We start from the raw sequence: 27,026 nt of genomic DNA on the forward strand, positions 1-27,026 counted from the left end.
GCAGAGGCTGGGACTTCAAAGACATTTATAAAACCCACTGCTGGGCTCCCCTGCATGTGTGGGGAGACATTTCGGCACACACCCGAAGAAGGCTCGCCAGCCGAAACATTGCGTTTTTCTTCCCTTTCCAGCCTGGAATAAACCTTTACTTGTTCCTTTGCGGCCTACACATGCTGACACGGGTGCCTACTTGAGCTTCAAGTACTAATTACTTTAAGCATGTAAGCATTTCTTACAGTACATGTGCATATAAGGCACTGAAGAACACTGACATGCAAGCCCTCACTGGCATTCAGGAAACTTGTCAGAAAGTGTGCACTGGGACCTGTAACTGGGTCGAGTCTGAATGGAGCCTTTAATACAAGCTTGGCTGTACATTTATCTTATCAATGTGACTTACCTTTGCATATCCAAAACCAACACCTCACCGTGGCTCTTTGTTTCCATCTTAATAGAGATACTCCATTTTTATTGTACCGGCTTATTTGTAAAAAAAAAAAAAAAGGTTAGCCTTTAAAAAAAAAACTTTCGGTAGCAGAATAATCGTGTTTGCTTCGATGTTTTATACTCCTTCCGCAGGGCATCTTCAGAGAGACCACCTTCAAGTACAGATCGAGAAAACGCGACAGTGGATTTTATAGCTGAGGTGCCTTAGCAAAGACGCAGTACAACAAACACAGAGCCGTACACCTGGCGAGATTTAATCATGTACTGGCACCGGACAACCTTTCTGGTGCCCGAGACACAAGGGAGCGTCGATGTACCTAGCGAGACGAACTGCCCTTACCTCTCTTGTCCATCACCCACATGAAAAGCATCCAGGGGATGAATCCGATGGAGCCCCACAGGACCAGCATGGCAATGTCAATGCCAGTGAACCCGTACACCTGCTTGGCGGAGATCTGGATGGGACCCCAGGTGTTCCACACCATGCCCTGCATAAACCCCAAGGCAGAAAAGATCGCCAGCACCAGCCATCTTTTCCCGTACACTCGGCTCTGCACTTGGTCTAGAAGTGGTTCCCTTTCGCCTTCCGCGCTCGGACCAGCACCCATTTAACTCGCCGCGGCAGGGGGGTGTTTTCAAACGTCCTGTGTGCTGGCGACCCGGGATACCTAACTTCCAGCGAACCGGCACTACGCTACACAAGCCTCCACCGGTCTCTTTCAAAAATCAAAACAACCTAGCAGAGCACTGTTGACGCCGGAGCCGTATAACGCATGCGCAATGGTGTGACCGAATGTCCTGGCGACGTTTGTGAAACTAAACCTGGTTATCCGCCATTTTGTTTCAAAAGCCCCATCGATTGTTTGAGCTGTAGTTCCATAACGGAGCCGAAATGGACGCAGCTTCTCTTTGTCAACACAGCTTACGCTTTCCTCACGTGAGTTTTGTTTACAGGACGTTGATCCCTCTTAGCAGCATTCTGGTCGACTGGGGCTTCAATCTACAGATGTTAATAAAAAAATATTTTTATTAAATGATGGTAATTGTGTTAAGCGGCCCATACTTTATGAAATACCTTAATGTTTCAGAAACCACAAGTGTGACGTTTATTAGTCGCGACGCGAGAGAAGCCAGCGTGCTAGATGTTTGTTCCTGGTTTTGCTGCTGGCGTTAAATCGCGATTGATCTGAAGCGAACTTCCGAATTCAAAACTGAGAGCACATGAGTACAAAGCAATCTGAAAACGGCTTTCTAATTACTTTGGGATTAAAAAGATAGGTATGTATAATGTGTCTAAACTTGTACTGTAGTTTGAATAGTTATAAAGTCTAGCTACAGATAAGAATAAAGTCCAGCTTTCTCTTTAGTTTGTATTAATTTAAAAATGTAAATAATTGTATATTTACATCAGATTTAAGACCTTCCTCACTGGAGTCTTTATAAGAGAAATGGCATATTTTGATACATTGTCTTAAGACCATGGGCTTTGTACTTAACTAGTCTGTGCTCATTTACTTTTCAACCTAACGAAATAAATGCTTTGAGAGCTGTCACTACTAGATGTATCCCGCTAGTCACTTTTTTCTAGTTTTCATTTCGTGTTCATTTTTATGTTCAACGATCAAATGTTTGTCACGTAATGCGTGATTTAATATAAGATAATGTACGATGAAGTGCAGTGGGTTTTGTTGCTGTTATTTTAAAATCCGAAGGTGAAGAGTATCTTTTAAACAGAATAGATGCTGGTCAGGACTCGTAAATAAAAGGTTATGGGTTTAAATACCAAGTGGGACACCGCTGGGACAGGTAGTTCAATCAGCTTCCTTCAGGCAAATAAACAGCTGTAAACATGGGTACAAATGGAAGTGGCTTTGAATAATACATATTAATAGTAATATTAGTTATTTCCACTACGTTTCTTTCCCATATTCCATTATGATCTTTTCCCCGTAGTATTTTGAGCGTTTCTGCTTGAAGTCAGAAATACTGTCAAACTGGCATTCGATGGATTCTTTTCATATTTGCAATTTTAAAACGCTCAAAATAACTATTGATTAAGGGCTATAAATGGCACATTTTGCTCTTAAATTGCTAAATGTATGTTTGCCAGAAATCACCAAAATAAAACTGAATTCTAGAAACTGGTTGCTTTCACTGTGCCAAAAATGCACATTTAGCCTGTTAAATACTAATTTGGTTCTTCATCTATTATTACAGTATACATGAAACAGGAGACCAGACTAGACTGTTCTACACTGCACCTTCAGAGCATCAGTGATTTCTAAGAACGAGTTCACAGTTGTTCTTAGCCTTCAGTGCTGAGGTGCAGTACAGTCCCCAATGAAGAATAAGGCAGAATAGAAGAATAAAGAACTGAATTTGGATTCTGTGATCTGGACATGCGCTTCCAGGGCAGAGAAGCCTGCTGTGCTGATCCATCTCGTGCGGTGATCCACTCTGCCCAGAGCTCTGCTGCACCCTGCAGGCATGGCTGCCAAACCGTTTGCCCCCGAGGAAGCCAGAAGGACCGTGGGGGCTCTCAGGCAGCCGGCCGTCTTCTGCAATATGGCGTCCGATTGGCCTGGACTGCAGTGGAACGTGGACTACCTGTCACGCGTCCTCGAAAACCAGCCGATCAAATTCCGACTTGGGAAGAGACAAGAAAGAAACGGTATGGGGGGGGGGGGGATGAAAAAAAAAACCTTGAACAAATGTTCTGTATGTGAAAAGCTGCATCGCTGTCTGCTTTAATAGGGTGATACAGTACCTTAACTAGGTACTCATTTCCACTTTAAGAGTCCAGATGAAGACCTCGTGCACCGATGCAGAGAATTCACTCTGCCGTGCCTATCCGTTAACCAAGTCTGCTGTTACACACTGGTTTCATTTAATTTGAATTGGTTCTGACATACAGTACAGACAGTCAGAACAAAACACTTCATGTACAGTATTCCACAAACTGTTGAAGCTGATTCCTTTGCACTCTTTAAGATATAGCTGGATGAGATCTATGGCAAGAAGTAACACAAATCAACACAGGCTACGGGGCCTTCTATCAATTGTCTTCTTTCTTGTGTTCTTGTGTACTAAACTTCCTGTTAATATGTTTGATTGGCAGCATTTCTTTATGTAACACTATTCATATGTTGGTTGGTGGATTACAGTCCCATGTATTAGTGATATTCCTACAATGTCACCACCACTTACCCCCTGTACAGTCCTAGCTATGAAATGCTTATTTGCACGTATGCTCCAAAACAAAGACATTAAGGAAACACCACCAACATAAACACAGAACAGCAGCAGCAACAACCACAAGTGAAATAAATAAACCATCAGTGTGAGGCAGTGGTAGGGATAGAGCTCAGTAATCAGTAATAGGTTTATTCCATGCTGAAAAGAGAAGAAAGAAAACACAATGTTTCGGGCATGGAGCCTTTTTTGAGAAGGCTCCTTGTGTTTTCTTTCTTCTCTCTTCAGCATGGAATAAACCTTTTACTAGTTTCATTGCAGCCTACGCTTGCTGATGCAGCCACCCACCTGAACGAGCTCAGTAAGCTGACAGTTTGTGGGAAGAAAACTGTCTCCGAATCTGGATGTTCGTGCCTTTATGGCCCTATAACGCTTACCAGAAGGAAGGAGGGAGAAAACGGGCATCCTTAGCAATACTTCCTCCCTTCCTGAGACAGCGAGTTGTAAAGATGTCTGATACAGAGTGGAGCTGTACTCCAACGATGGACTGGGCTGACCTGATCACCCTCTATAGCGCCTTCTGTTCAGACGACGAGCTGCTGCCAAACCACACTGTAATACCACACGTGAGCACACTCTCAATAGCACACATAAAATGTGGTCAGGACAGTTGAAGACCGACCAGATGTCTTTGGTCATCCCTGTGAAGAACTGCTGTCCCATCCAGGGGTGGGGAGAGTCTCCTTCTCTCCCATCGGCTCATCCTACCAAAACCAGGCTGAGCTCTGGCCATCGTCTGATGAGCAGGTGATGGATGTCTCTCCCATTGCTCCGAAAGCCAGCAGCATACAGTACTGCCTGACCTAGACCAAGACTGCATGGTTGATTGAGTAGTCCTGACATATTGTAGGGGTAAACATAAAAGGTGATATGCTGGATCTGCAGATATTCTTGCAACAGTAATGCGGGATTCAGATCAAAATGTTTCTCATCACTTCAAAGGACGTTTTATGCAACGTTATTATGACTGAAAAATGAAATCACACGTCATCAGCTGAGTGGTGGTTTGCCTTAACATTCAAATGTAATGTGAAAGAGATAACAATGATGTCAAAAAATTAGCAATGCAATCTCCCTACAAAATGTTATCCCAGAATTCCCTCAGGCACTCACCGGTTTTGTATTGTTGAACTGTCAGGAAAATTGTCTTTCTGTTCATTGACCTGTTTTGACAGCTGACTTGTTTAAACACTTGATGTGGTGTGTGGGTGCTCTTGAGGTAATAGGAGCTTCTGTTACTTGTTTTCCTAGGCACCATTGTTAAGCACAGCTAATGAGTGCATGCATATTTGTTTTCAGTGGAAAGGTGTGTTTGTAGTTCATTACAGACTCTTTATAATTTACAAATACTGATTTTTAAAGTAGGAACAGTATCTTTTTCCTTTTTTCTGGTGTGTTTGGCAGGTTTGATTGTTTTTTTTTTTCTTTTACCATGTAGCCACATTTATTTTCAGAAGCAGGTTGAAAAGGGCATTCGGAAGGCCACGGCATGAAAAATCTGTACAAAAACATCCACAGTCCTGTGTCAGTTTTGATGACGTGGAACTTGGCTTCCCTCGCTATCATTACGCTTTTAAGGAGACTCAGAAGTCCGTGTTATCTGTGACAGTTATAGAATTATCCACAATAGAGCTGGCTCGTTAAACTGCAAAATCAATTTTTGCAGTTCATCTTCTGACAGGCTGGCTACCTTTGTGCAGCAGCTTTAATTTAACATGCATAATTACCGATTTCTGCCATAACCACCGAGCAGAATCCTCTTCCTTTGTACCGCGGCAGGAAGGAAAAGAAAAATGTAAATTACTGCAGATACTACCTCTTTCTTAAAATGTTAAAACGAATGAATGGATGAACTTTGTGTGGAAATTAAGCTTTTCATTTTTTTTTAGATATTTTGGGCATTAACACGCAGGCGTCTCCACTTTAGTGAGTTCTGTTCTTTAATATTCTCTGCTTGTATGATCAGTATGCCATCCTAATAACTGTCCATTGTCTCTGCAGTTCCTCTGTTTGAAACCCAGTGCTCCTATACAGAGGCCAAGCTGCAGGACTTTGTGGCTTGGTCCAGGGGGCAGACGGCCTCTCCCTCCGAGCCCTTCTCTGACTACTTGCTTTCTGAGTACTGGGCCTATGCTGACTACAAGTACATTGCCATGCTTTTTGCAGACAAAGCCTCCATGTTTGAGGTACATTTTTCTTTGTTTTGTGTGTGTGTTGGATTTTTCTTTTCTGGTTTTATTAGTAGGAGAACAGACGATTAGCTTTTCTTTCCCATTTGAGACGCGGCTTTCAGTTTGGGACACTCTTCCAAACTGTATAAAAATGCAATGCCAGTTTCTGACTTTCCCACACTTATCCCTTGTAGCTTTCTGTGTCTGCTTTGGTAAAGATCAGATACTAATTTAGCTCAAAAGGGTTTTGCCAGTGCTAACCGATGTGTTAAACATGTGCACACTAGGTAGTCATTCCTTTGGGATAGTAAGGATCAATTTTTTTTTTAATCTACGCCTGCAATCCATCCATTTAATTAAGGAGGTGATCTTGATTTTCAGTAAGCGAGCTGTGCTGCTCTGGTCCGCTCTGTGTTCGGCAGGGGCTCAGAACAGAGAAGCACTCTTGACAGCCGAGTTTCTGTGTCTCAAAGTCTTTCTGGGAGACCGAGCATTGGATAAGCATGGAGGAGCATGACAAGCTGCTCACTTTTAATAGCCGGTCCCTCAAGGGTAGGTGGGAAGCAAAGATGCAAAACCTTTCAATTTCCTCGTCCCATCAATCACCTCCTGCGATATATTAACTTGACCTGCAGTTTTGTCTGTCTTTTTCCCTTACTAATATAAAATCAGCTAAGAATGTTTTTAAGACATTCTTGTTTATATTCATAAAGGTAAATGTTGCATCTACTCCTGCAGTACTTACAGCAGAGTGACAGCGTCTCGGTCTCATAAAACGCAGTTTTGTAACATGTTCAGCAAACACGCTACCATTCTGCATATGGAAATAGAACCCTGTTTATTTTCAGAACTGAAAGTTACCAATTATTTTTTTTCCGATAGATAATCAGGAGTTGCCAGTTGTACCTTCACATCACAGTGTTGCCATATCGAGCCATTTGTCTTTGGACCTGTTACAAGCCCCATAGAGCCATGCAGGAGGCTTAATGCCAGCTGCAAGAGAGGAGAGCATCTCTCACTGCTGTTACCACGCGTTATGTTTCAACAGCTGGCCTAATGGGATCAGCAGGGTAGTGTTTGCACCGCTACTATTGAAAACGGTAAAGGTTTAAGGTTTGCCATTGAGGGATAAAGACAGGGTAGTTTCCTCTGCCCTGGGAGGGGAAAAGGCTAACGAGCTTCAATTTGTTTTCCCTGGGTGGGGGGGGGAGGTTAACAATGGTTTTTCAGTTGCAAACCCCAGAGCGGGTTTGGGGCTGCTCAGTAGGTTGCTGAGCGTTTTCCCCAGAGGGGGAAATCCTGGTTAACACGAAATAATCCTGGTGGGAATTACGTGTCACATGCATCATATGTTTGATATACTGTATGTGGTGCTCTGAGATGGGGCTAAGGTATTTAAGACTACTCCACGTAGGACCAGCAAAGCTCAAGTTATCACTGAAAGTTGGGTGTCCGGTCCTAGAGACAGTGTTCTCTGGGTGTGGGCTCGAGATTTTAGGCTTCCGTCTAACACCCGGACCTCGCTGCAGTGTAGTGACCGGACCATTGAAAGAAACCCAGTCGCAGGTCAGCTGAAATGCCACAAAACAATTCAGGTTCTGCGAAACTAAGTCACTGGCAGAAAAACAGCGTTGCCATGGTGACCACACCGGGGATGCGAGGCAGCACAGTTACGTCATCCTCCCGCAGTTTGAAAGTAGCCAGGGAATTGGCTTCTACTGATTTGGCTGGGTGGCATGTTCCATGCAGCTTTAAATGCTCTTCTACGTTATATCCACTTGTTTCCTTGGGTTCGTATATTTCACTGTTGACTCTGAAGACGTGCACTGCATTGACTTTGGCAGTGTCTTTGAGGATTTCCAATTCCTGCTTCAGGTCTCCTCATAGCCTTATCTGTTCAGGACTCAAAGGTTTCAGTACTGTATGCCTGTCAGTGTAGGTAAATCCTTTAAGTCCCGGGATGTTAAGCATGCTTTCTCTTCTCTGGACGGATTGCAGAGCAGCTACATGTATATCTTTTTTGAAATGTTACTTACTTACTGAGTAGGTAAGTCTCGAACCCAAGCCGGTCCATTGCCATGGCAACTAGCCTCCTCCAGCGCATCCTGTCTCGCCATGCGTCTACATCAGTTTCCACCTTGCTGGCATCTTCTTTCACTCAGGCCATCTTATTCTAGGTCTTCCTTGTGGCCTCTTTCCCTCAAATTGCTCTTCTACTACCTCTTCTTTGAAATGTGGTCACCTTAATGGTGCACAATATTCCAAACTTCGTCTTACTAATGCCTTGTACAACCACACATGCTAAATGCATCTTCTGGCACAGAGTCCCTTCATAGGATTTAATTTTGAATGTATTATATATAGGTTCATGACAAGGAAGTAACCCATTTCAAAAGTTTAGAGCTCCCTTCTCAGGTTAAACACCTCATTGAAAGGAGTAGCTAAAAGTGAATCCCAAGACAGACCCCATTTGAGTCAAAACATGCTCCTTACTTTGTGAAGTTCAGTTTTGATTTGTGGCGATTGTGACATACACTTATTTTTTTCAGCTTCTTTGAAACTTTTATATTTGATTTTAACGGGGTTTCTAAAGATACTGGAGCACTCCTGTACCTTGCCTTTGTATTTCAGATTTTGGAACGTTGTACCACTAGATGCACTTAATAATGTTTAAATGATGTTCAAATGAGAATCTTTGTGCGGGAGAGAGATTTATGTGAAACTTGTACCGTCCTGACAGCATAATCATCAGGAAGAAGGTGCATCTAAAGGGACGTTCGTGCTCTCTGTTAGTTTTGGTCACTAAGTACCTGAGTAAATAGAATAAAGAAAGAAGTGCTTTTCTAAATCTTTTCTTTGCACATTCCCTTCCTAATGTTGGTTTAAGAAATAGAAATTGAAATAGAAAATGTTTACTAAGCACAAGTCTTTGTTGACAGTTCCAACAAATCAAGGAAGATTGGGATAAGCAGGTGGATTGGCTTTTTTAAGATGATTAATAGTGCCATTTAAAAGTTGTTGAAATCCAGGATTGCACTGTTTATCATTTACAGTTGCCTGGATATAGTAATGATTTCATTATCCAGAGTGCTGAGCAGCATCTTTGTTTTTTCTATTTATTTTTAACCGTCTTGACAGACTAGGATTGACGGCACAAGGGCAGTTAGGAGACCATACGTAATCAAAGGTTTCTGCACACTGAACTTTTTAGTACTCTCAAAAAAGTTGGTGTGCCACAATACATAACCCTTAAACACACATGACAGCTTTTATCCGATCTAATCTCGGTTGTTTGAGGTAGCTGAGTATTATTTTGATTTAATCTCATGGAGTTACAGCAGATATTTAATTTTATGTGACTACTGTATATGTATGTTAGATGGAAATAAATTCTCGTGTGGTCTGGTTGTTACATTTAGAGTATTCTCTTACATAATTTCACTTAAAACCCACAGATCACAACTGCTAGCATTAAAATCACTATCAGTGCAACACTGCTTTCTTTTTGTAAGATCCAAACATCTTGATTATCATTAGATAAAGGGGTAGAATTGATTCTCTATTACACCTTCAACTGCTGAGTTTTTAGCCATTTTTGTTATTTTACCAAAAAAATTCAGATTTGGAACTTTGTGCCACAAGATGCACTTTAATGGTTAATGGTTATTTTGAAATGGGAGTCTTTGTGAGGGAGAGAGATTTATGTGAACCTTGAAGCCTCTTGATTTAATAATCAAGATGAAGTTGCATCAATGGGGAAGTTTGTGCTCTCTGTGGATTTTTGGTTGTTAAACAGACTATGGCCTTACAGACTGGGCCATATAGAACAAACCATATTTTTCTGAATTTCTAAAAAGCTCCTTGCTGAGCTCCTGTGTTATCGAAGTGTGTTTAGCAAATGTACTGTGAAAATGAGCGGCAAGAAGCCACGTGTAGAAAACACACATGGGATTAGGGAACAGACGGTTGTTTCCTGTCAATGAAGAAATATTTGTGCGGCCCATTAGTGTGACGTCACAGAGGGCAGCTCCAGCAGTGCTGTTAGAACCCAAGGAATCTTCTCTTCTCTTAGGTGCTGCACAGTAAATGCTGTTACCAGATGTTTGCTCTTGCTTTCCAGTGCATTGATTTAGACCTCTCTTGTGACGATTTTAAATGACCTATTTCCAAAGGAAAAAACAACATGTGCTTACTGTTAGAACATACAGAAAAATAGATTTTTGGTTTCATATTCGGTGACATTTGATTTCCTGAGATGCCTTTTTCTCTCTGTTTAGTAGCTGATTTTGTTTGTCCCACTGTGGGTTATCACAGATTGCCATTCTTTATTAGATCTGCATTCATTATTTTCCTGGGGCAGAGCGGAGATCCAGGAGGGTTTTGTTCTTGTTACACACATTGTACACACCGCAAATACAACACCCTGAGGTCTGTCGAGATAGATGCACAGTGACCCTCAATTCATGCTTCCAGCCCGCTTTCAGAAAGGAAAGACAAAGACAAAACAGCTTCAATTTGTATTTCCACTACCCTCTTGTAGGTAGAAAGGTTTTGAAATGCTGCTCTGGGATTTCAACTTCAGTTTTCAGAGGAAGCCTGAGTTGTATTGCTCTGGTTTTGTTTCATTTTTCATTATTTCACAGTATTGCTACCGAGGCTATAGCTCAGTACAGTACGTTCTTCTCGGCTGCAATTTCTGAACCCAGACCTTTCAGCTTCTCCTCACTTCTCCTGTTCCAGTACGTTAAGCAAGAAATTGCCTTCATGGATACCAGATGCATTACTTTTGGCGTGCTGGAGGAATTTCAATGTCTCAGAGTTTAAGTTCTGTCCTCTGGGCCTCTGCACTACTTCAAGCCACATCAGAGAGTTAAAACAGATGGTAATATAATGACTATATGAAAGGAAATGGGACCCAGCCACTGTGATTCTGGTAGAGTTGTTCATAAACTCCTGTTTTGTTTATGTACCAATTAAACAGGCCACTGAGCGTAAGAAATAAGTGGGTCAAGAAGGTAGCTGCATTGGCTGACCGATTCAGATAGATTTTTTTACTGTCCTTAGCGTTGCTCAAACTCACTCTTAATTTCTGGCAATCATTGACACCCGAAGAAGGCTCCACAGCCCAAACATCGTGTTTCCTTTCTTCTCTTTCCAGCATGGAGTAAAGCTTTACTTGTTCCTAAGAAATACGTGTTCCTCTTTAAAAGATCCCATTTGGGGTTTAAGTCAGAAAAGTATTGCTCATTAAAAAAAAGTCTGACATCTTAAGATTTGATAGTGGTGAAAAAGTGATCCTTTCAGCAGCAGTATAGAATGTCATTGAAGATGTCTGCAGGCATGAACATGTGACTTTTGTGTCTGTGCAGGATATAAAGTGGGAGGATTTTGGATTCCCAGGCAGGGATGCGAGAGACAGTACCCTGTGGATTGGCACAGAGGGGGCAAACACTCCCTGCCACCTGGACTCGTATGGGTGTAACCTGGTGCTTCAAGTGCAGGGAAGGTAATGACTGTGAAAGGTCACACTTCTGAGTGGCCAGTGTGAAACACTTCAGAGCTTTAACTGTCCCTGCTTCAGCCGGGTTGAGAGCAGTGATTAACACTGAAAGAGGATTGTCTTTCCAGAGAAGAACCAAGATTTAAAAGAAACAAATTACCAACATTAATATAAAGTCAGATGGAAAAGTCTGGGATAGAAGTGATAAATCAGTGAGCTGAGCATTTAGTGACAAGTAATGTCCCATCTGTTTAACGGAATGAAGATTAGAGGCCTTTTTAAGATCGTACTGAAACTCATTTCGTTTCAAGAGGCCAAAGCACATAATAGAAATGTGTCCATTTTCACTTCTGTGCTTCAGAAAAGAAAGCAATTTCTGCGTACCACTTGCCAGGGAGAAGGGACATGAGATATGCAATAAAGTGTTTCTGAGAAGAGCAGTGCAACTCTTTTTGGAAAACACAGATTCTGCCTTTCAGCAAAAATGTCACAGTTGTTTTGACCATTTCAGATTGTTTTATTACTGTCCTTCATCTAAAGATAGGTCCTGTCTTAAATCGGGAAATTCTGTTGCATCTAATAGTCATCTTTTTGATTGCGTGTTTTCATTCATGCCACCACTTGAACTGCTCTCACACCTCATGTTTTTGTGACCTGTCTGCCCTCTCCTGGAATGAATTAATCTTTGCGTTCTTTAAAATCGGGGGATTAAAATATAAGAACCTTGTTCCTTCCTGTGGGCGGATTACAGAGCAGCAGTGGGTTATTTCCAACAGTGGGTGATTTATTATAACAGAGAACTGTTTTAGACTTAAATAGAACCTCAATAAAGGCATCTGTTTCAAAAGGAGGGGAATGTTTTCCTTTTTTGTTTTTAGTGCATGCGACACGAGCGCTGTTGTAAATGAGAACTGTGTAATGAATTTAGGAGGAGGCACAGCTTTGCATTTTTGTCATGGCTGAGATCAGGAAATAAATGCCTCCTGACTGGCTCAACTGGTCAAGGCTCTCGACTTGTGCAAGTAGATCACGGGTTCGAGCCTGGGTCTTGTCACCAACTGAGTATGACTGGAATTTAGCAAGTGGCAGCACCCAGCTGGTTTGCAGTGGGTGGACGGGGAATAGCCAGAGGGAGCTCTCCTCGTTCTGACACAGCGCCCCCCTGTGGCCTCCAGAGTGCTTTTAGGCTTGTGCTCTCAGTGAGGGATGGGCCTGTCCTCCAATCAGAGCTGATCCTTCTCTTCAGGGCCGTGCTCCCACTGGTTGGAAAGTGGGCGGGGCGGGGCGGGGCAGAGGAGTCGACCCACCCCATGTGTGGTCACAGGGTTTGCGACACTGATCTGAGACATGAAAAACCTGATGGGTGACTATTCACACCGTCTAACAAAAAAAAAACAATTTGAGATCCCAAATTTCCAGAAAGAGGGGAGATTGTCTAAAGGGGAAGACATGTATGACATTGTGTAGCAACACATGGTATCTGTTTTCACAGCAAAATTCCTTTCTTGCAGAAAAAGATGGCACCTTTTCCCCCCAGAAGACACACGCTGCCTGTATCCCACCAGGATACCTTATGAGGAGTCCAGTGTGTTCAGCAAGGTGAACGTGGTCAACCCAGACTACTCGCAGTTCCCTGCTTTTGGCCAAGCTAAGCCACGTGTGGTCACCTTGAAGCCCGGACAGGTACTGATGGGGGTGAAACACTCCTCTTCCTGACTCACCCAGGCCCAGATTCCAAACCCAGTATCTGATGATGGCTTCGTCTTTACCAAAGGCCTCTTGTGTCTGGCCTGTGGATAGCCTTCATCAAGCACTTGGCATGGAATGCAGGTGGGCTCTGTGAGGTTTGAAGTTCTGATTTTGATCCTGGTCTTACTAGCAGGTCTTGGTCTCCTCCGACTTGTTGAAGAGAAGCCGAGTATTGATTTATGTCTAAAATATAGACAGAAATTAATTTTGGCTTTTGAAGAAGAATGAAATCATTATATCTGGATTATGTACTTGTTATAATTAAATCAGTCTTCTTTCGGGAGAGTGTCAGCATTCTTCAGTGCTGAGGCATGTTCTGCACTTCCAAATTGAAATGAAAACCCCCAAAAATACATTTAAAAAATATTTAATGGAGATTGATGTAGGCATGTGAAAAAGGCTGCAAATGACAGCCCATTTCTCATTTAGAGGGTAAGTAGCTAAGTTAATCTACAATTTCATTAGCTTTAGTTTAGTTTGGGCCCTCTTCATTCTGGCATGGAAACATGTTCCAAGACTCCCACAACTATATTTTTGTCAAAAGGAGTCTCCTCTTCTCCATTCTACAAGAGTTCCTTAATAGTTTGCAATTGTGCCCCCGTGTCCTGTTCTTGAGGGAGAATGAAGCAGTCCCCTGGGGTGTCCCTGTCTGTAGCCCTTAGGAATTTATATAGTAGGGACATATCGTGTCTCTTGAAGTAACACGCGGCATCCTGTTTGTTAACCAGTTTGCCCTCCATGTGCAGACATTGCCTCGGGTTCCTGGAGCTTTTAATTAGGGGATTAACCTTTTATGAGAGACATCATCAAAATCTTTCTGAAGATCTGTATATATTGTAACTCATACGGCCTCCATTGCTTGCGAGAGCTGAGCTGGCTTACCAGCGTGGTGACGTCACCGCCATTCCCTGTGGATAGCAGGGACCGCAGCCACTGGGCTGAGGGGAGATTTCCCTTTGGCTCAAGAGGCTGGGTCCCTGTTGAGTGACGCGGGAGGCCCGGGTTCGAGTCCCCGACGGTGGGGGGCCGACCTGATGCGGCAGCGGCGAGGGCACCCACATGAACCCCCGTAGCGCTACAATATAATATAATGTCTTATTCTTCAGTGTATCGACAGTCCTTGTGGCTTCTTTAAACACTTCTAGTTCATTAGAAAAATACCTGTGTTTTCTGAATCAATGTAGACAGTAAATACCTCTGTTTTGTAAATATTCTCCCAGCTTTGCTTTAACTATTACTTCCAAAACTTTACCAGTAACACAAATAGACTGGCCAGAAGTTTCCTAGGGCAGTTTTTTTCCTTCTTTTCATAAATTGGTGTTTCATTTGCAGTTCTGCAGTCTGTGGGCGCAGCTCCCATTCTCACTAAGAGTTGAAATGTAAATGTAAATATGCAGTATGTGTGTAGTTTTCACTTCCTTGACACGAGAATGGTTTTCTGATACATTTGTTGCAGTTCCTCGACAGGCCTAATGTTCCTTTAGAACAGGGATGGTGAATGAAGAACGGAGCCATAGCTCATGGCTAAACATCTTAGCACTTAAAAGTGCAACCAGTTCCCAGATTTGTTATCAGGGAAGGCGCCATGCAGTCAGGTTGTCATTAATCACTGGTAGCGGGAGAGCTGCAGCAGCTACACACTCCTGCCCATGCTACCTCTCTTGTTCCTCCCTATCAGTCTCTGTGAGGCATCATGACTTGTGGTCTCCCGGACCAGGTTTGTGCTGTTGCTGGACTGTGTTTAGCTGTAAAGTCTTGCTGGGTGAGAGCTTGCTGTCACTGAGCACGCCAGGTAAATTTGTTATAGTGCGTTGACTTAGTCCAGCCTTCAATACACTGATGGCACAAAAACATTGTTCTCTTCAGCAGAGTGGGACATTGGCTCCTTTCTGCTGTTTTCTTTCTTGAATCTCACCGGGCTTGACAGCCAACAGCTTTAACCATCTCATCACCTACGTCCAGTCAGGTTTCAAACTATCTAGTATTCATTCAACAGAGTCACTCCGGCAATAATAATCACCCTCAGTAATGAATGGGCCATAAATGAAAATGACAACAGAAATATTTAACCAACATCCAAATTCCACATACTTTATTTTTCTAAAAACATACTTGTAGACGTAAATTAATAAGATTATTTTGGTACTCAGTATAGAACTTTGTTTTTGCTTAGCCTGAGGTCTGTTATTGATTCTTCTTTGGTGATCACCTGAATGATTCCTTTTCATGATCTAAATATTTGCCATTATTATCTGTCAGACACTTTACTGTGTCATTTACGGTTCTTTTTCTGCTATCATGAAAAAAATCTTTTATTTTTAGCCTTCAGTCCAATATTTTTTTTCTTCTTCAGTCCTTTTTAATGTTTTTTTTACTGCAATACGTGCAATTTATTGTTCTCCATTTTGTTAGTTTTGTTTTAATAATTCTGTAAAGTGTGTTCTTTTCGTTTACTTATTGTTCCCTTTAGGCCACTGGTTTCTAGCTATTGGTTTATTGACTGTAGAGAATATTCTGTGTGTGATACACACACAAAGGTATCTTTTGTTTAAGATACAGGCAGCTATGTTTACATTGGAGAAAAAAAACTGTTTACTTCAACTAGAAACACCATCTGTGTGTAGGCATTTTTCTTCAGAAGTAAATTAGGAAGACCAGCAGCCCCACAATGAACTGTATCCTGCATCTTTATTTACTCTTATCTAACAGTAACACTGTTACATAAGATGCATCTTATTGGACATGTCTCTGCCTGAGATTTGTAACATGTGCTTCTTACAGAATGTCTTCAATCTGTTGCCATTCATTCTCTACTGAATAGGTATCTGTCCTGTCCTGTTCTCTCTACAGTTCATTCCTTCAGTCCTCTTGCCTGAAATTGGCAATCCTTTGTTTGTGCACTGTAAACATGCTTTCTCAAAATATAATTCATCAAGGCGAACCGGGTGGTAATCACAACTCTCAAACGGCACTCTCGCCTCTGTTTTCCTTACTCTGTCTTCTTGATATGATGAAAAGTCTAGATCATTACAGACATTCTGCAGTGGGTGTTGTGACAGGATGAGAAAGCAGTTGTTAGCCATGTCTACCATTTCAGCTTCGGCTGCAGATGTTCCTAATGATTTTCTGTAGCATACGACTAAGACTTACTCGAATTGTGCAGCTTACAGGTGATGCAGCATGTTCCATTGCAGGGGAAAGTGCCTGGTGGTAGCATGCATTGTGAGCGATTGTTACATTCACGGTGGTGAGAACAAGGTCTGTGAACCTGCAGTGTAATTACGGGAGTTACAGTTTCTTACCATTACAGGAAACGTTAGTTGAAGTCATTGCTGGCCACGGGGGTGCCACCAGTTACTGAATCTAAAGCTCATTCACAGAAGGATATTTACTGTTGGAACTGTTTGCGAATTAAATCATCAAAATATGTCTTGTGTGTGGTATGTTTAATCAGGTTATCTTCATTTTTTATGAAGACTTCCATGAAGATTTGATTACAATGTAGGTCTAAAACTTACAAGAATATGAAGGGGTTCACGCATTTTTCTGTGGCACTGTACTTTTATTTCAACTTTCTGGTTTGCTTTTGAAGAACGGAAAAGTTCCGTTTGAGCTATGAAACATTTGGGTTAAGCGCCATAAACTCAGCTAGGTGAGTGCGCCAGAATCGTCGGCAGCCTATAACAGAGTGATTGCAGACGCCCTGCTACAGCGCGGGCTCCGAGAGAGCAAGCCGTGTCACTTCAAGTGCCAGAAATGTGAAAGGGAGAAAATGAGGGTGACGTCACCTGTTTGCCGGTCCAAAATGTTTTCAGTTCAGTCTTTGAACCAGAAGTGACCCCCTGAGGAGCCCAGATGATCACATTTGTCAGGCCAGCATGGAGGCCAGCCTCAGCTGCTCAGTTTTTAGAGTTAAAGGAGGATTTGTTTGACCCTTGACAGGAAGTCGCATGATCTAAGTATAAAACCCCGCTGCTAGACTGCTTCAGTGCGTGAATCACCGATTGCGTTTACCCTAATGAGAAAAGGGTTCACGGTGAAGGGCACAGTCATTCCCAACCGTTCCTGGATGGGTCTTTCTGTGGTCTTTATTAAAGGATTTAAAACAACTGAAAGAACCTCATAACTGTCAACACTGGGAGGAGTGTGACTTTCAGAATAGGGAAAAGAGCTCTTCACTGTCATCAGAATACAGGTGTGGTCTTTAAAAGACCAGATCTTTTGCCATAGTTTAATATAAATATACATTGGCACTATTTTTTTTCAGGCAGTCATGCAAAAGATGTAAATACACTGTATAATACTGTAAAGCCTCATTTCGTGCAATGGATGCCTTCCCAAATATTGTTCCTCTAATCAAATGTGTGCTCAACAAATTATTAATACTGTAAATCTATAACAAGCTTCTCACCTGCTCTGTCCTTTGTTCTCCTGTGCTTTTAATCTTCTTCTCTATCTCTCATACCCGAAATAGGCTCAACAGACAAAATATTGTATTTTTTCTACTTTTTAGCCTGGAATTTATTTGTTCCTTGCAATTTATAACGTGTACGTAACATTGAGCTATTCAGAATAGGACAGGGATCGCTACATTTTTTAATCAATAAATAATCTATAAAAACAAATATTTTCGAAAAAGCTGCTCACTTGATATTACTTAATAATACTGAAATAATAAATACCATGTTCAATTAAAATGCCACAAAGAGTTTTGATGCACGCTAGTTCGTCTGTTCCTTTCTGACAGAAATGTCTGTAAATTGACAGAAAGGGAGGCTGATGTTGGGGATTGAACAGAAGATGTTGATACTGATCGACTGACCAGTGCAACGGTAGATGCTGTGCACCCTGTTTATCCTGCAGGTCTGCAGCTTTCTCCTCTCCTGCTGAGACACGGGTCGCTTTCATTCTGCTGACTCCTCCTTCCTGGACTCGGGTGCAGGCCACCACTGTGTTTCTCATTCAGGCCTCTGTAGATCAGTACCCATTTCGGCAGGTCAAAATAAACATCCGCTAAACAAGGCACTACGGTAGATACTGAGCATCGCAAGAAACGGATCATTCTATGCACATATGTTATTAGAAAAATAAGGTGTGTGGATTTTATGCTACTGGTGTCATTTTAATGGCTCACTCATTCAGAACTGAGCGTGGCACACTCCAGTAAGTTGGTAGCAGTAACAGTAAAGCGCTGCGTTAGTGACACAGCTGATGAGACACGGGCAACGAGGTGACTTCACCTGTTGAATGTCAAGTCTGGCGAAAATCATGAAATGACTGGAAAATTGTGAACGTAGATATGGTGACTAAACCTAACTGAATGATTTTACATCAGAAAGTATTACTTCTATTACATGTTATGGAAATAATAATTCAAACTAATGTACAGGATTATCTGTGAGGGAATAGAGAGCATGACTTCTTAAATAGCCATTCTGGCATAACTAATTGTTCTTTGAACAAGTAACAGCAATAGTGGATGCAGCAGAGCATATCGTGTGATACATTCATTTTATTTTTTATTGAAGGTTCAATTCATTTTCAAATTCTAGGCAGGAAGCAAAGTAAAACACATCTTTTGGGAACTGATAACGGGTGGGGAAAAAAGGAAAGAAAAGGAATTAATACTCAAATTCATTAAAGGGTCATTAGAACTGCAGGGTTCTGTATTGGGACTACCGCTCTTCCTAAAGTATGTTTATGATCTGAATTCTGCTGTAGTTGTTAATCCAGTCATGCTTCACAGATGCTACCAAAATAGAAGGATCAGGATTCTACAGTACGTGTAATGTAGGCAAGTGAAGAGTCTGGGAGAAGCTCTCCAGCCTGTTGATGATACCCTTGAGCTTCTAGGATCAGTCAGCTACCAGCAGCCAAATGAGACACTAGGCCTCTCATTTCGAACCTTTCAGAAGTTCTTATGAATCCGTCTGTTTTCAAAGACTTTAATAAAAAGGTAATTGGCATGTAAAATTCCTATGCTGCCTCCTGCATTCGGATCTCATTTTCTCAAGGAAAACAGGAGCCCATTATCTCACACTGCAGACGTGTTAATGCTATTTGTTTTCAGTTATCAGTCTGACAGAAACCCATGTTTAAATCTCTTCTACACAGAGGTGAAAGAAAACCATTCAGACACAATAAGTATGATGGTGGTATCATTTTCTGTCTGAAATTCTGCTAGTTAAAATGCACTACATGGAAGATATTAAGGTTTAGGTCTGGAAGGCAGTGGTTCTGAGGCAGACCCTGTGAAATTGGGTCAAGCATTGCTGAGTGAAATTGGTTATAGAACTAACTGCTGCTGCTGTGCACTCCAAGGTTTCAAAAACCTCTTTTTGAGGAATGTCTGCATATGGATTAATTAAAATATATTCCAATATGTCTGTATGTGCAAGAGCATGCAGGAAGCTGGGAATGATGGGAATTAATGTTAACTCTTGTCATTTTGCAGCTTTTCACAAAACGTGTGGTTTAAGAGCAGGTGCTACAAATCATGATACTGATAATGGTGTAACAGCTGTCCGTCGTTGGAAACATTGACTTCATATATTCAGAAGCTGGAATTAGAAGTCTCTTCAGACTGTTTATTTCACTTTAATTTTTTTTTTACATTTAACTTTTATCGCCCTTAAAAGTGTTTGGTTTGAGCATTCATGTTAAGACAAAAATATTACCTTTATGAAAATGTATAAAGTATATTGCATTCATTTCGCACCTACTGTATGTTAGACAGAGAGGTGCAGCAAAGCCAGTGGTGTAGAGGGTTTTCATTTAGAAGTCCACTGCAACACCAAAGAAGGAGTATCTATCTCTGGTTGTCAACTCCACAGCCCAGGATTGTGAATTCAAATCCCTGGTGAGATCAAGGTTATCCCGCAAACCCAGCTGTACAAACTGGTACCATATTTGTATGGCTGTTGTAACCTGCTTTGAACAGGAACATTAGAAAAATAAATGATTCATTATTTATAATAATACTACGGAAATCCCTGTCTTTAGGAAGAGGTATTCTTTTACAGTTTAACTAACGTTTAACCTTCTACTCCTCATGCATTATTGGAATTGTCCATTCACACGGAAAGCTGCTTGGACTGCCTGGATATTTTGTAGAATTCTTTAAATACATTTGAAAATCATGCGGCTAAGTTTACTTCCCTTTCATTTACAGTATATGACCGTTTTTTTATAACCTTGTATCATGTCTTCAAAACAGTGCAAAAGTTGATGTTTGTTATTTGCTGTTATATACATTTAGGATTTCCTTGAAAGGAGATCAGGTGCTGTTAACCTTTTCAGTGTGAAATGATTTCATTGTGAATAGAATTTGTCCAATAATAAAGAAATGCTAAAAATGCCAACTAGAGTTTTAACTGGTAGAAATGTTGTTACTGCCACCTACTGGCTATTTATATGTCAACAACCTTGGTGCGCCATTCAGTATAAACCCAATGAGAAAGAAATAAGAATATATGAGGAACAACTTTTTCCTTCAGGCTCCAGGCCTGGATTTTTCATCTTTATTTTCACGTTTCAGTGTAAAATTAACTTCACTTAGTTCCTTTGCGGCTCACGCACTAACACAAGTCCCCAAGCTAACCTGAAAGGACTGGATCATATGAATAGGCTTAATCAGTGCTTAGAAAAAGCTAGCTTGTGAATAGATTTTCATGTCCAGTGCACTTCATTAATTAACGTGCTGTTATTGTGTAGTTAATTTCAAAGGAGGCTATGCTGTATTAGCAGCAAAAGTAAGAATTTCGATAATTAATGAACATGGGAAATAATTTGCTAAATCACGCAGAATGACTTTGCATTTGTTCCTCTTAGTAACGGAGATGGTTTGGGGATGTTTCTGCCTCTTGATCACGAGGAGGATTTTATTGTAATTGCCCAAATAAATCACATCACTTACTGCAAGTCTTCAAGAGCACAGATGTGTGCCTGCACCACCAGTCGCTCGTTTCTCCTGAACGAGCGCTCGGAAGTAATTTTTTAAATTGCTCTTTGCTGACAGCCTCTCTTGCTCCAACTTCATCTGCATCTGTTTCGCATGGGGTGAACAGTGGTCCTGGCATGAGTTTCCTCTCGCTCTGAGCCTGCTGGAAATATTGTCAATGTGAGACAGTACAGACCAGTGCACAGCCATTTATAAATAATGCAAGGGGTTTTTAATCGGTGTCTTTCTTCTGAGTTTTAGCCCAGAGCAAAATAACAGGCAGCAGAGCAGCAGGAAATAGTTTCCGTACAGTTTTCTCAGCTGTGAACAGACTGCAGTGGTCAGGAGCAGTATTCGAGAACTCCTGCTTAGCCCCTCTCTTGTGTGATCACTGTGCCTTCCATGTGATGGTACAAAGTCCTCCTGCTCTATGTTCTCTAAAAATGTCCTCTTTCTGAGCAGGAGCCTCTGTCATTTCATTTCATTGCATTTGTCCCATTTCTAGGCTCCCCAGCATCCTTATAGAACTGGCAGGCCAAGAGTTGGCCATGGTACTGAATGACGTGACCGTGCACATCTCAGCAGAATGCAGCGACTGTCTTTTAAGAAATCCCTTCAACCCAGGGAAGAACTCAGTCAATGTCTTCCCTTAAAATGTTGGCTCAAACAAATGCCAGCATTGAAATGAATTGGTGCTGTCCTTTGGCTCATGAAGAACAACTCCTGGGCAGACGGATCCTTTTAACAATCTTAATATGTGACGGTCCTTAATGAGAGGCAGCTATTCGTCTGTCTTGCCAACAGCATTTGTGCTGGCCTGGACCCTTAATTATTCAAGTCTCATAATCCTGGCACTGATAAAGAAAGCCAAAATGGGGCCCTTGAGAACTTGAGTGCTGGAAGGTGGAGAAATATTTTTTTTAAATCCCTCAGGACCTCTGTGTTTTATGTGTTTGAGTTTGAAAGGTGGGGGATTGTGTTTGAAAAGGAGTGATCTCTGGCAGAGTGGCATGGGCAGTCTGGACAATCACAAGTCCTTTGAACTCCTCGTGTCTTAAATGTGTTAAACTGCTTGCAGCTGGAATTTGCCCTCTGAACTGTACACTAACGAGCCATGCAGAGGCTTCTGGCTGACACAATCAGTTCATTAGCATGGGAATGATCAATAGTGCACTGAAAGCAGCTTGGTCTGTCCCCCAGTGTGTCGTGCAACTCCTTGGAAAGCAGCAGAACTTTTCATTCTGCAGTTGACTCTTGCCCCTCTCTCTCCAAGTGCATTTCTGTCTTCCGCTGTTCCCCTTTTGCATGTATTAACATTTATAAAAACGTCTTGATTGGTTATTCAGTATTCCAGATAAAAAGATGTGTTGAAGCAATTCATTAAATAAATTGCTAAACTCTGTATCCTGCTTCGATTGACAGCCAAGCGAAACATGCGCGAGAGATCAGAAGATTCTTTTCTTTCAGAAGCACTCTTTAATGGATGTTTATTTATTTTGTTTTAAATTTCATTTAGCCGGCTGTCTCTGTGGTTTGCTTAAAGGGAAGCACCGGCCCATGAGAGACACTTTTCGCACGAGCAGATAGCTTTCACCGCTTTCATCTCTATAGAAACTGACAGCTTTGTATTGAATTTGTGTTTCTATAAAAACATTTTAACAGAAACACTGTGTGGAACAGAATCGCCAGTCCTGTCACACAGCCCTGTAGTCCAACACTAAGAGGGATGTTTTCCAGCAGGCAGTGTGAATAGAAAGTTAAGAAAACATCCTTCTGTGCTAGCCATGGGCTTAGCTTTTGTTTAACTGAATCCCTTTTTTTTTCCTTCACACACAGTCTTTCAACTTTCAGCTTGGACAGAATGTATTTCATCCAGAGAGTTTTGAGATCAATTTAACTTTCATATTATCCCATTGGTCTTAGAAGCTGAGCTGGGCTGGGCCCGGTTTGTCCTGGGTTAGAAGTACCTCTAAGTAAAAAACCTGTAGGTGACAGTCTTCCCTCTGGCCATGCATTTCTAAACCAATGACCTGCTATGGTGACATTGATACTGTCCTGTAGGTGGTGCTGTCCTTTGGACATTAAACTGAGATCCTGAATTCATGAATACATTGTCCATAAGTTTTGGGGTGTTAACCCTGGCTTCCTGGCTAAACGTCACCCATAATGCAACTGTTAAAGCATTTTTCTGCCCTGAGCCTTATTTGCCGTGTAGTTAGGCTCTTGCCATGTAATGCCATATCAAGCCAGCAGCCATATCACCCTGCAACTCACAACTGGCAACCCACTGAAGCTAAGCAGGTGTGAGCCTGGTCAGTACCTGGATGGGAGACCTCCTGGGAAAAACTAAGGTTGCTGCTGGAAGAGGTGTTAGTGGGGCCAGCAGGGGGCGCTCACCCTGTGGTCCACGTGGGTCCTAATGCCCCAGTATAGTGATGGGGACACTATACTGTAAACAGGTGCCGTCCTTCGGATGAGACGTAAAACCGAGGTCCTGACTCTCTGTGGTCATTAAAAATCCCAGGGCGTTTCTCGAAAAGAGTAGGGGTGTAACCCCGGCGTCCTGGCCAAATTTCCCATTGGCCTTAACCAATCATGGCCTCCTAATAATCCCCATCTATGAATTGGCTTCATTACTCTCTGCTCTCCTCCCCACTAATAGCTGATGTGTGGTGAGCGTTCTGGCGCACTATGGCTGCCGTCGCATCATCCAGGTGGATGCTGCACATTGGTGGTGGTGGAGGGGAGACCCCATTACCTGTAAAGCGCTTTGAGTGGAGTGTCCAGAAAAAGCGCTATATAAGTGTAAGCAATTATTATTATTATTATTATTAATGACTGCTGTGTGCCATCGTATGTGAACAGCGCAAGGTGGGGTGGATGAAGTGGCTCTTCTCCTGTATGCAAATGACTCAAATGGGATCCTTTGGCATGAAAAGCTGGGATGAAAATGCAAGCAGCTGCTATTAATTATTACGTTGTGTAATCCGCTTTCTTTTTGTGCTGGGTTGTCATTCATTTAAAGATTGATTCTTAAAGTTCTTGAAAGAGCAAAACCAAAATGACATATGTTTAATCATTTGTTGAGAAGTTTGTTTTTTTGTATAATTATACAGGTTCTGTTCGTTCCCAGACACTGGTGGCATTATGTGGAATCAATTGATCCCATCACCGTCAGCATCAACTCCTGGATTGAAATGGTAATGCATCTCGTTCTTAAACAATCTCGGCGTGTTGCTCGCCTAAGTCATTTTCGAGTGGCACTGATTTTAATGCGGTTTCCACTCAGTTCTGGTCATGTGATGCTTAGATCGTTACTTTGACGTCGTTAATGAAAATCTATAGAAATCTGAAAATGCAGTTGCATAAGCAAGTGTCAAAGAAAACAAAAAAAAAACACTCACTTCTCTAAGTCAAGATGCATCTGTCAGCGCAGATGTGCGAGATGGAAATTTGTCTTGGGGAGAAACTTGAGATTTGCAATCTGGCATCATAACTTTGCACCTAATTACACCACCTTTCTGTCCAGTTTTTTAAAATAATTCTTGTAGGTTTTGAAGAGTTTTTGTAGCTCAAAGTAACCCTGTTTCTCAGAGAAGAATATATATTCTGTATCAGCCAGATTTAGGGTGAATCTGTTAATTAATAAAGATACTTTTTTCTTGCAATCTGCCTCCAGCTGTAGTTCCTGTTCCTACCTTTGTGGGCGTTAACATTCCAAGCACTGAAATAATAACATAAATTATGCATGAACTGATTAATACAATAATTCACCAGTAAAGAGATAACTCTGTTAATATGTCCCCTTTTTCTTCTGCACCACAGGATATTGATGACGAAGCACGTGTTGGAGAGGCTCTAACTAAGACTATTGTATGTGCCCTGAAGTCTGCTGGCAGTCCTGACAATGGGGATGTGTGGCTGAACCCCACGGAGGTAACAGTCCTTGTGTGTTCTGAATCTGAATGGTGAAAAGGTCAGGTCGGCTGGCAGTTAGCCTCTTCTCTTATTTCCAGCTTCCCTGTTAGAGGGATTGTCAAGCACTGGAAAGTCCTTCAAATTCCTTGAAATCCTTTCTCTTTTACTGACATCATTATAATTAAATTAAAACAGTAATCTGAAATCGGACTTGTTTACACAACACGTGTATACTGTGCATTTAATGAAAGAATGTTAAGACTTCCATTCAATTCAAGCATTATTTGACCCAGGAGGAAATTTATTAGAAATTAGAAATAGAACAAACAACACCAATAAAAATTCAGTACAACAGTGTCTCAATAGATAAGAGAGAGGTATTCTGCAGTGTTTGAGAATGTGATTGCAGAGGGGATGAAAGATTTCTTGAGTCAGTTACCGTTGCACTTCTGCTATGCGGTTACACATGTACAATTGTTGTTCGGACACCAGACTCCAGTAGTGACACACATCATGCCTTTCTCAGACGGGGAGAAAGGAATTCTGACTTGTAACCGATGTAGAAGCAGTGGTATTCCAGAGTTTCAGACTTCAGTACTGTGACAGGAACACCTGGAGCCCGGAAAGCTTGTGTACTTCAGCTGGTTGTTTGCTTAGGAAGTCCAAACAAATAATTTGACGTCAGTCATGGACACAGAGGAGGCAGCTCTTGAAAGGGACGTCACACTGAACAGAAAAAATATGTCTCCTGCACAAAGCATTCAGCTCTAAGTCTGTGTGTATGTGTATGTTTTTTGGGTTTAAGGCTGAAGTCTCTTCCCATGAAGAAAACCTACTCTACCTAAATCTTGCCGTGCAGTCATGCTTGGAGAAGCAGAAATGCCACTGTAATAAATCTACAGCCTTCAAGTCTGGGACAGCCATAAGGCTGGGAAAACGGGATTTCAGAGGACAAGCAAAACGGACAGAACCTGCTGAGGAAGGTGCTGACAGCCATGAGCCGGCAGAGATTTCCACAGTTCCTTTCGGGCCCAATCTTGTCGCCGTGCCTCTGAAATTAGATGAGCAAGCACCACAGTGTCAGGCTGGTGGAGCCCAGGACAGCAGGCATCGTGTCTGCGCTCCCAGCAGTCCTAGCAGTCAGCTCAGCTGCGGTTTTAGTGACGAGCATAGCTGCCCCAGGAAACCAGAGAGAGGCGAGGCTGAGGTCACAACATTTAGTAACAAGAAACGCACAGGCGGCAGCCACAGGTTCTCACCAATCTCCACCAATGAGCTGCTGGACAGCCTGGTCCACCCCGAAGTCATTGCTTTGGTTACCAAGATTCTGATGGACAAACAAAATGCTGTCTGACAGGAGGGTGAATAAAGTGTAGAGAAAGCAGAGCAAATATGTAACAACAGTGTGTGCACACACATGCTAACACATACGTCTGTCTTCTTTTCCTAAAAAGGAACAATTTCCAAATGAGCAAAGAAAGGAAGACATGAAAGTTTTTCTTGTTTAATGAAAATTATTTTTTCCAAACATTTTGGAGGGGCTTTTGTCTTTTAAAGAATTGGACAAATATATCTATTAACTTTGAAAAGGGTATGATTTTCAAGAATAAAAAGGCTGTTTTTAAAATAGCTCAGCCAAAAAGAACAAGTAGAAAGTATGGTTAACTCTGTGGTGCAAGAAATGAGGTAAAGATTAGACCGTATTAATAGGTTTTCATATATTGAAATTATTGTGTGTAGCTTCTCTTGTCTCCTTTTGCACACACGCACATTCAGATTTATAAAAATGTGACTATAATTATCTTGTACAAGCTCACAACTGACAAATCTGTGACACGTTGACAAATCTGTGACAAGTTTTAATAAATTAATAAATGTCTTGGCATAATAGTAAGCACAGTAATCATTCTTTTTGGAATGCTTGATATTTTAAATTCTTGGCAGTATTATGTGCTATCTGTAAATTGTTTTGAATCGTGTTCAGTGGTAGGAAGGTAGTTCTTTTTTTGTTTCCAGATTTTAAATAAACTTAAGCTGTTTTTGTACTGCA

General features: G+C 41.8%; 2 protein-coding genes across 4 annotated transcripts in view; one reads left to right on the forward strand and one right to left on the reverse strand.

The window, feature by feature from the left end:
* The window catches only part of slc49a4 (solute carrier family 49 member 4), a 44,155-nt gene extending 42,927 nt beyond the window's left edge, over positions 1-1,228 (reverse strand). The window contains exon 1 of the mRNA XM_088606122.1: positions 788-1,228. Within this exon, the coding sequence (XP_088462248.1) occupies positions 788-1,055 (268 nt within the window). The 5' untranslated portion in view covers positions 1,056-1,228. The remainder of the gene's footprint in view (positions 1-787) is intronic.
* Positions 1,229-1,409: 181 nt separating this feature from the next.
* hspbap1 (hspb associated protein 1) lies at positions 1,410-27,026 on the forward strand. 3 transcript variants are annotated; one of them, XM_088606120.1, is made up of 8 exons: positions 1,410-1,725; positions 2,913-3,118; positions 5,701-5,885; positions 11,240-11,376; positions 12,882-13,053; positions 24,175-24,258; positions 24,884-24,994; positions 25,782-27,026. In XM_088606120.1, the coding sequence occupies exons 2-8, from the start codon at positions 2,935-2,937 to the stop codon at positions 26,328-26,330; spliced, it is 1,422 nt and encodes a 473-aa protein (XP_088462246.1). In that variant the 5' UTR covers positions 1,410-1,725; positions 2,913-2,934; the 3' UTR covers positions 26,331-27,026. The 3 variants fall into 3 exon arrangements, with proteins under 3 accessions (XP_088462246.1, XP_088462247.1, XP_088462245.1); XM_088606121.1 differs by having other exon boundaries at positions 2,933-3,118; XM_088606119.1 differs by having other exon boundaries at positions 1,411-1,725; positions 2,665-3,118.

The sequence above is a fragment of the Lepisosteus platostomus genome, chromosome 14 (genome assembly GCF_059453375.1).
Source record: "Lepisosteus platostomus isolate fLepPlt1 chromosome 14, fLepPlt1.hap1, whole genome shotgun sequence".
Taxonomy (NCBI): Eukaryota; Metazoa; Chordata; class Actinopteri; order Semionotiformes; family Lepisosteidae; genus Lepisosteus; species Lepisosteus platostomus.

Excerpts from the sequence above, each read along its gene's own strand:
- hspbap1 (XM_088606120.1), top strand. The coding sequence starts at position 2,935 with ATGGCTGCCAAACCGTTTGCCCCCGAGGAAGCCAGAAGGACCGTGGGG. Across the intron at positions 11,377-12,881 it reads GTGCTTCAAGTGCAGGGAAG|AAAAAGATGGCACCTTTTCC; the intron begins GTAATGACTGTG and ends CCTTTCTTGCAG. Across the intron at positions 24,259-24,883 it reads TCAACTCCTGGATTGAAATG|GATATTGATGACGAAGCACG; the intron begins GTAATGCATCTC and ends TCTGCACCACAG.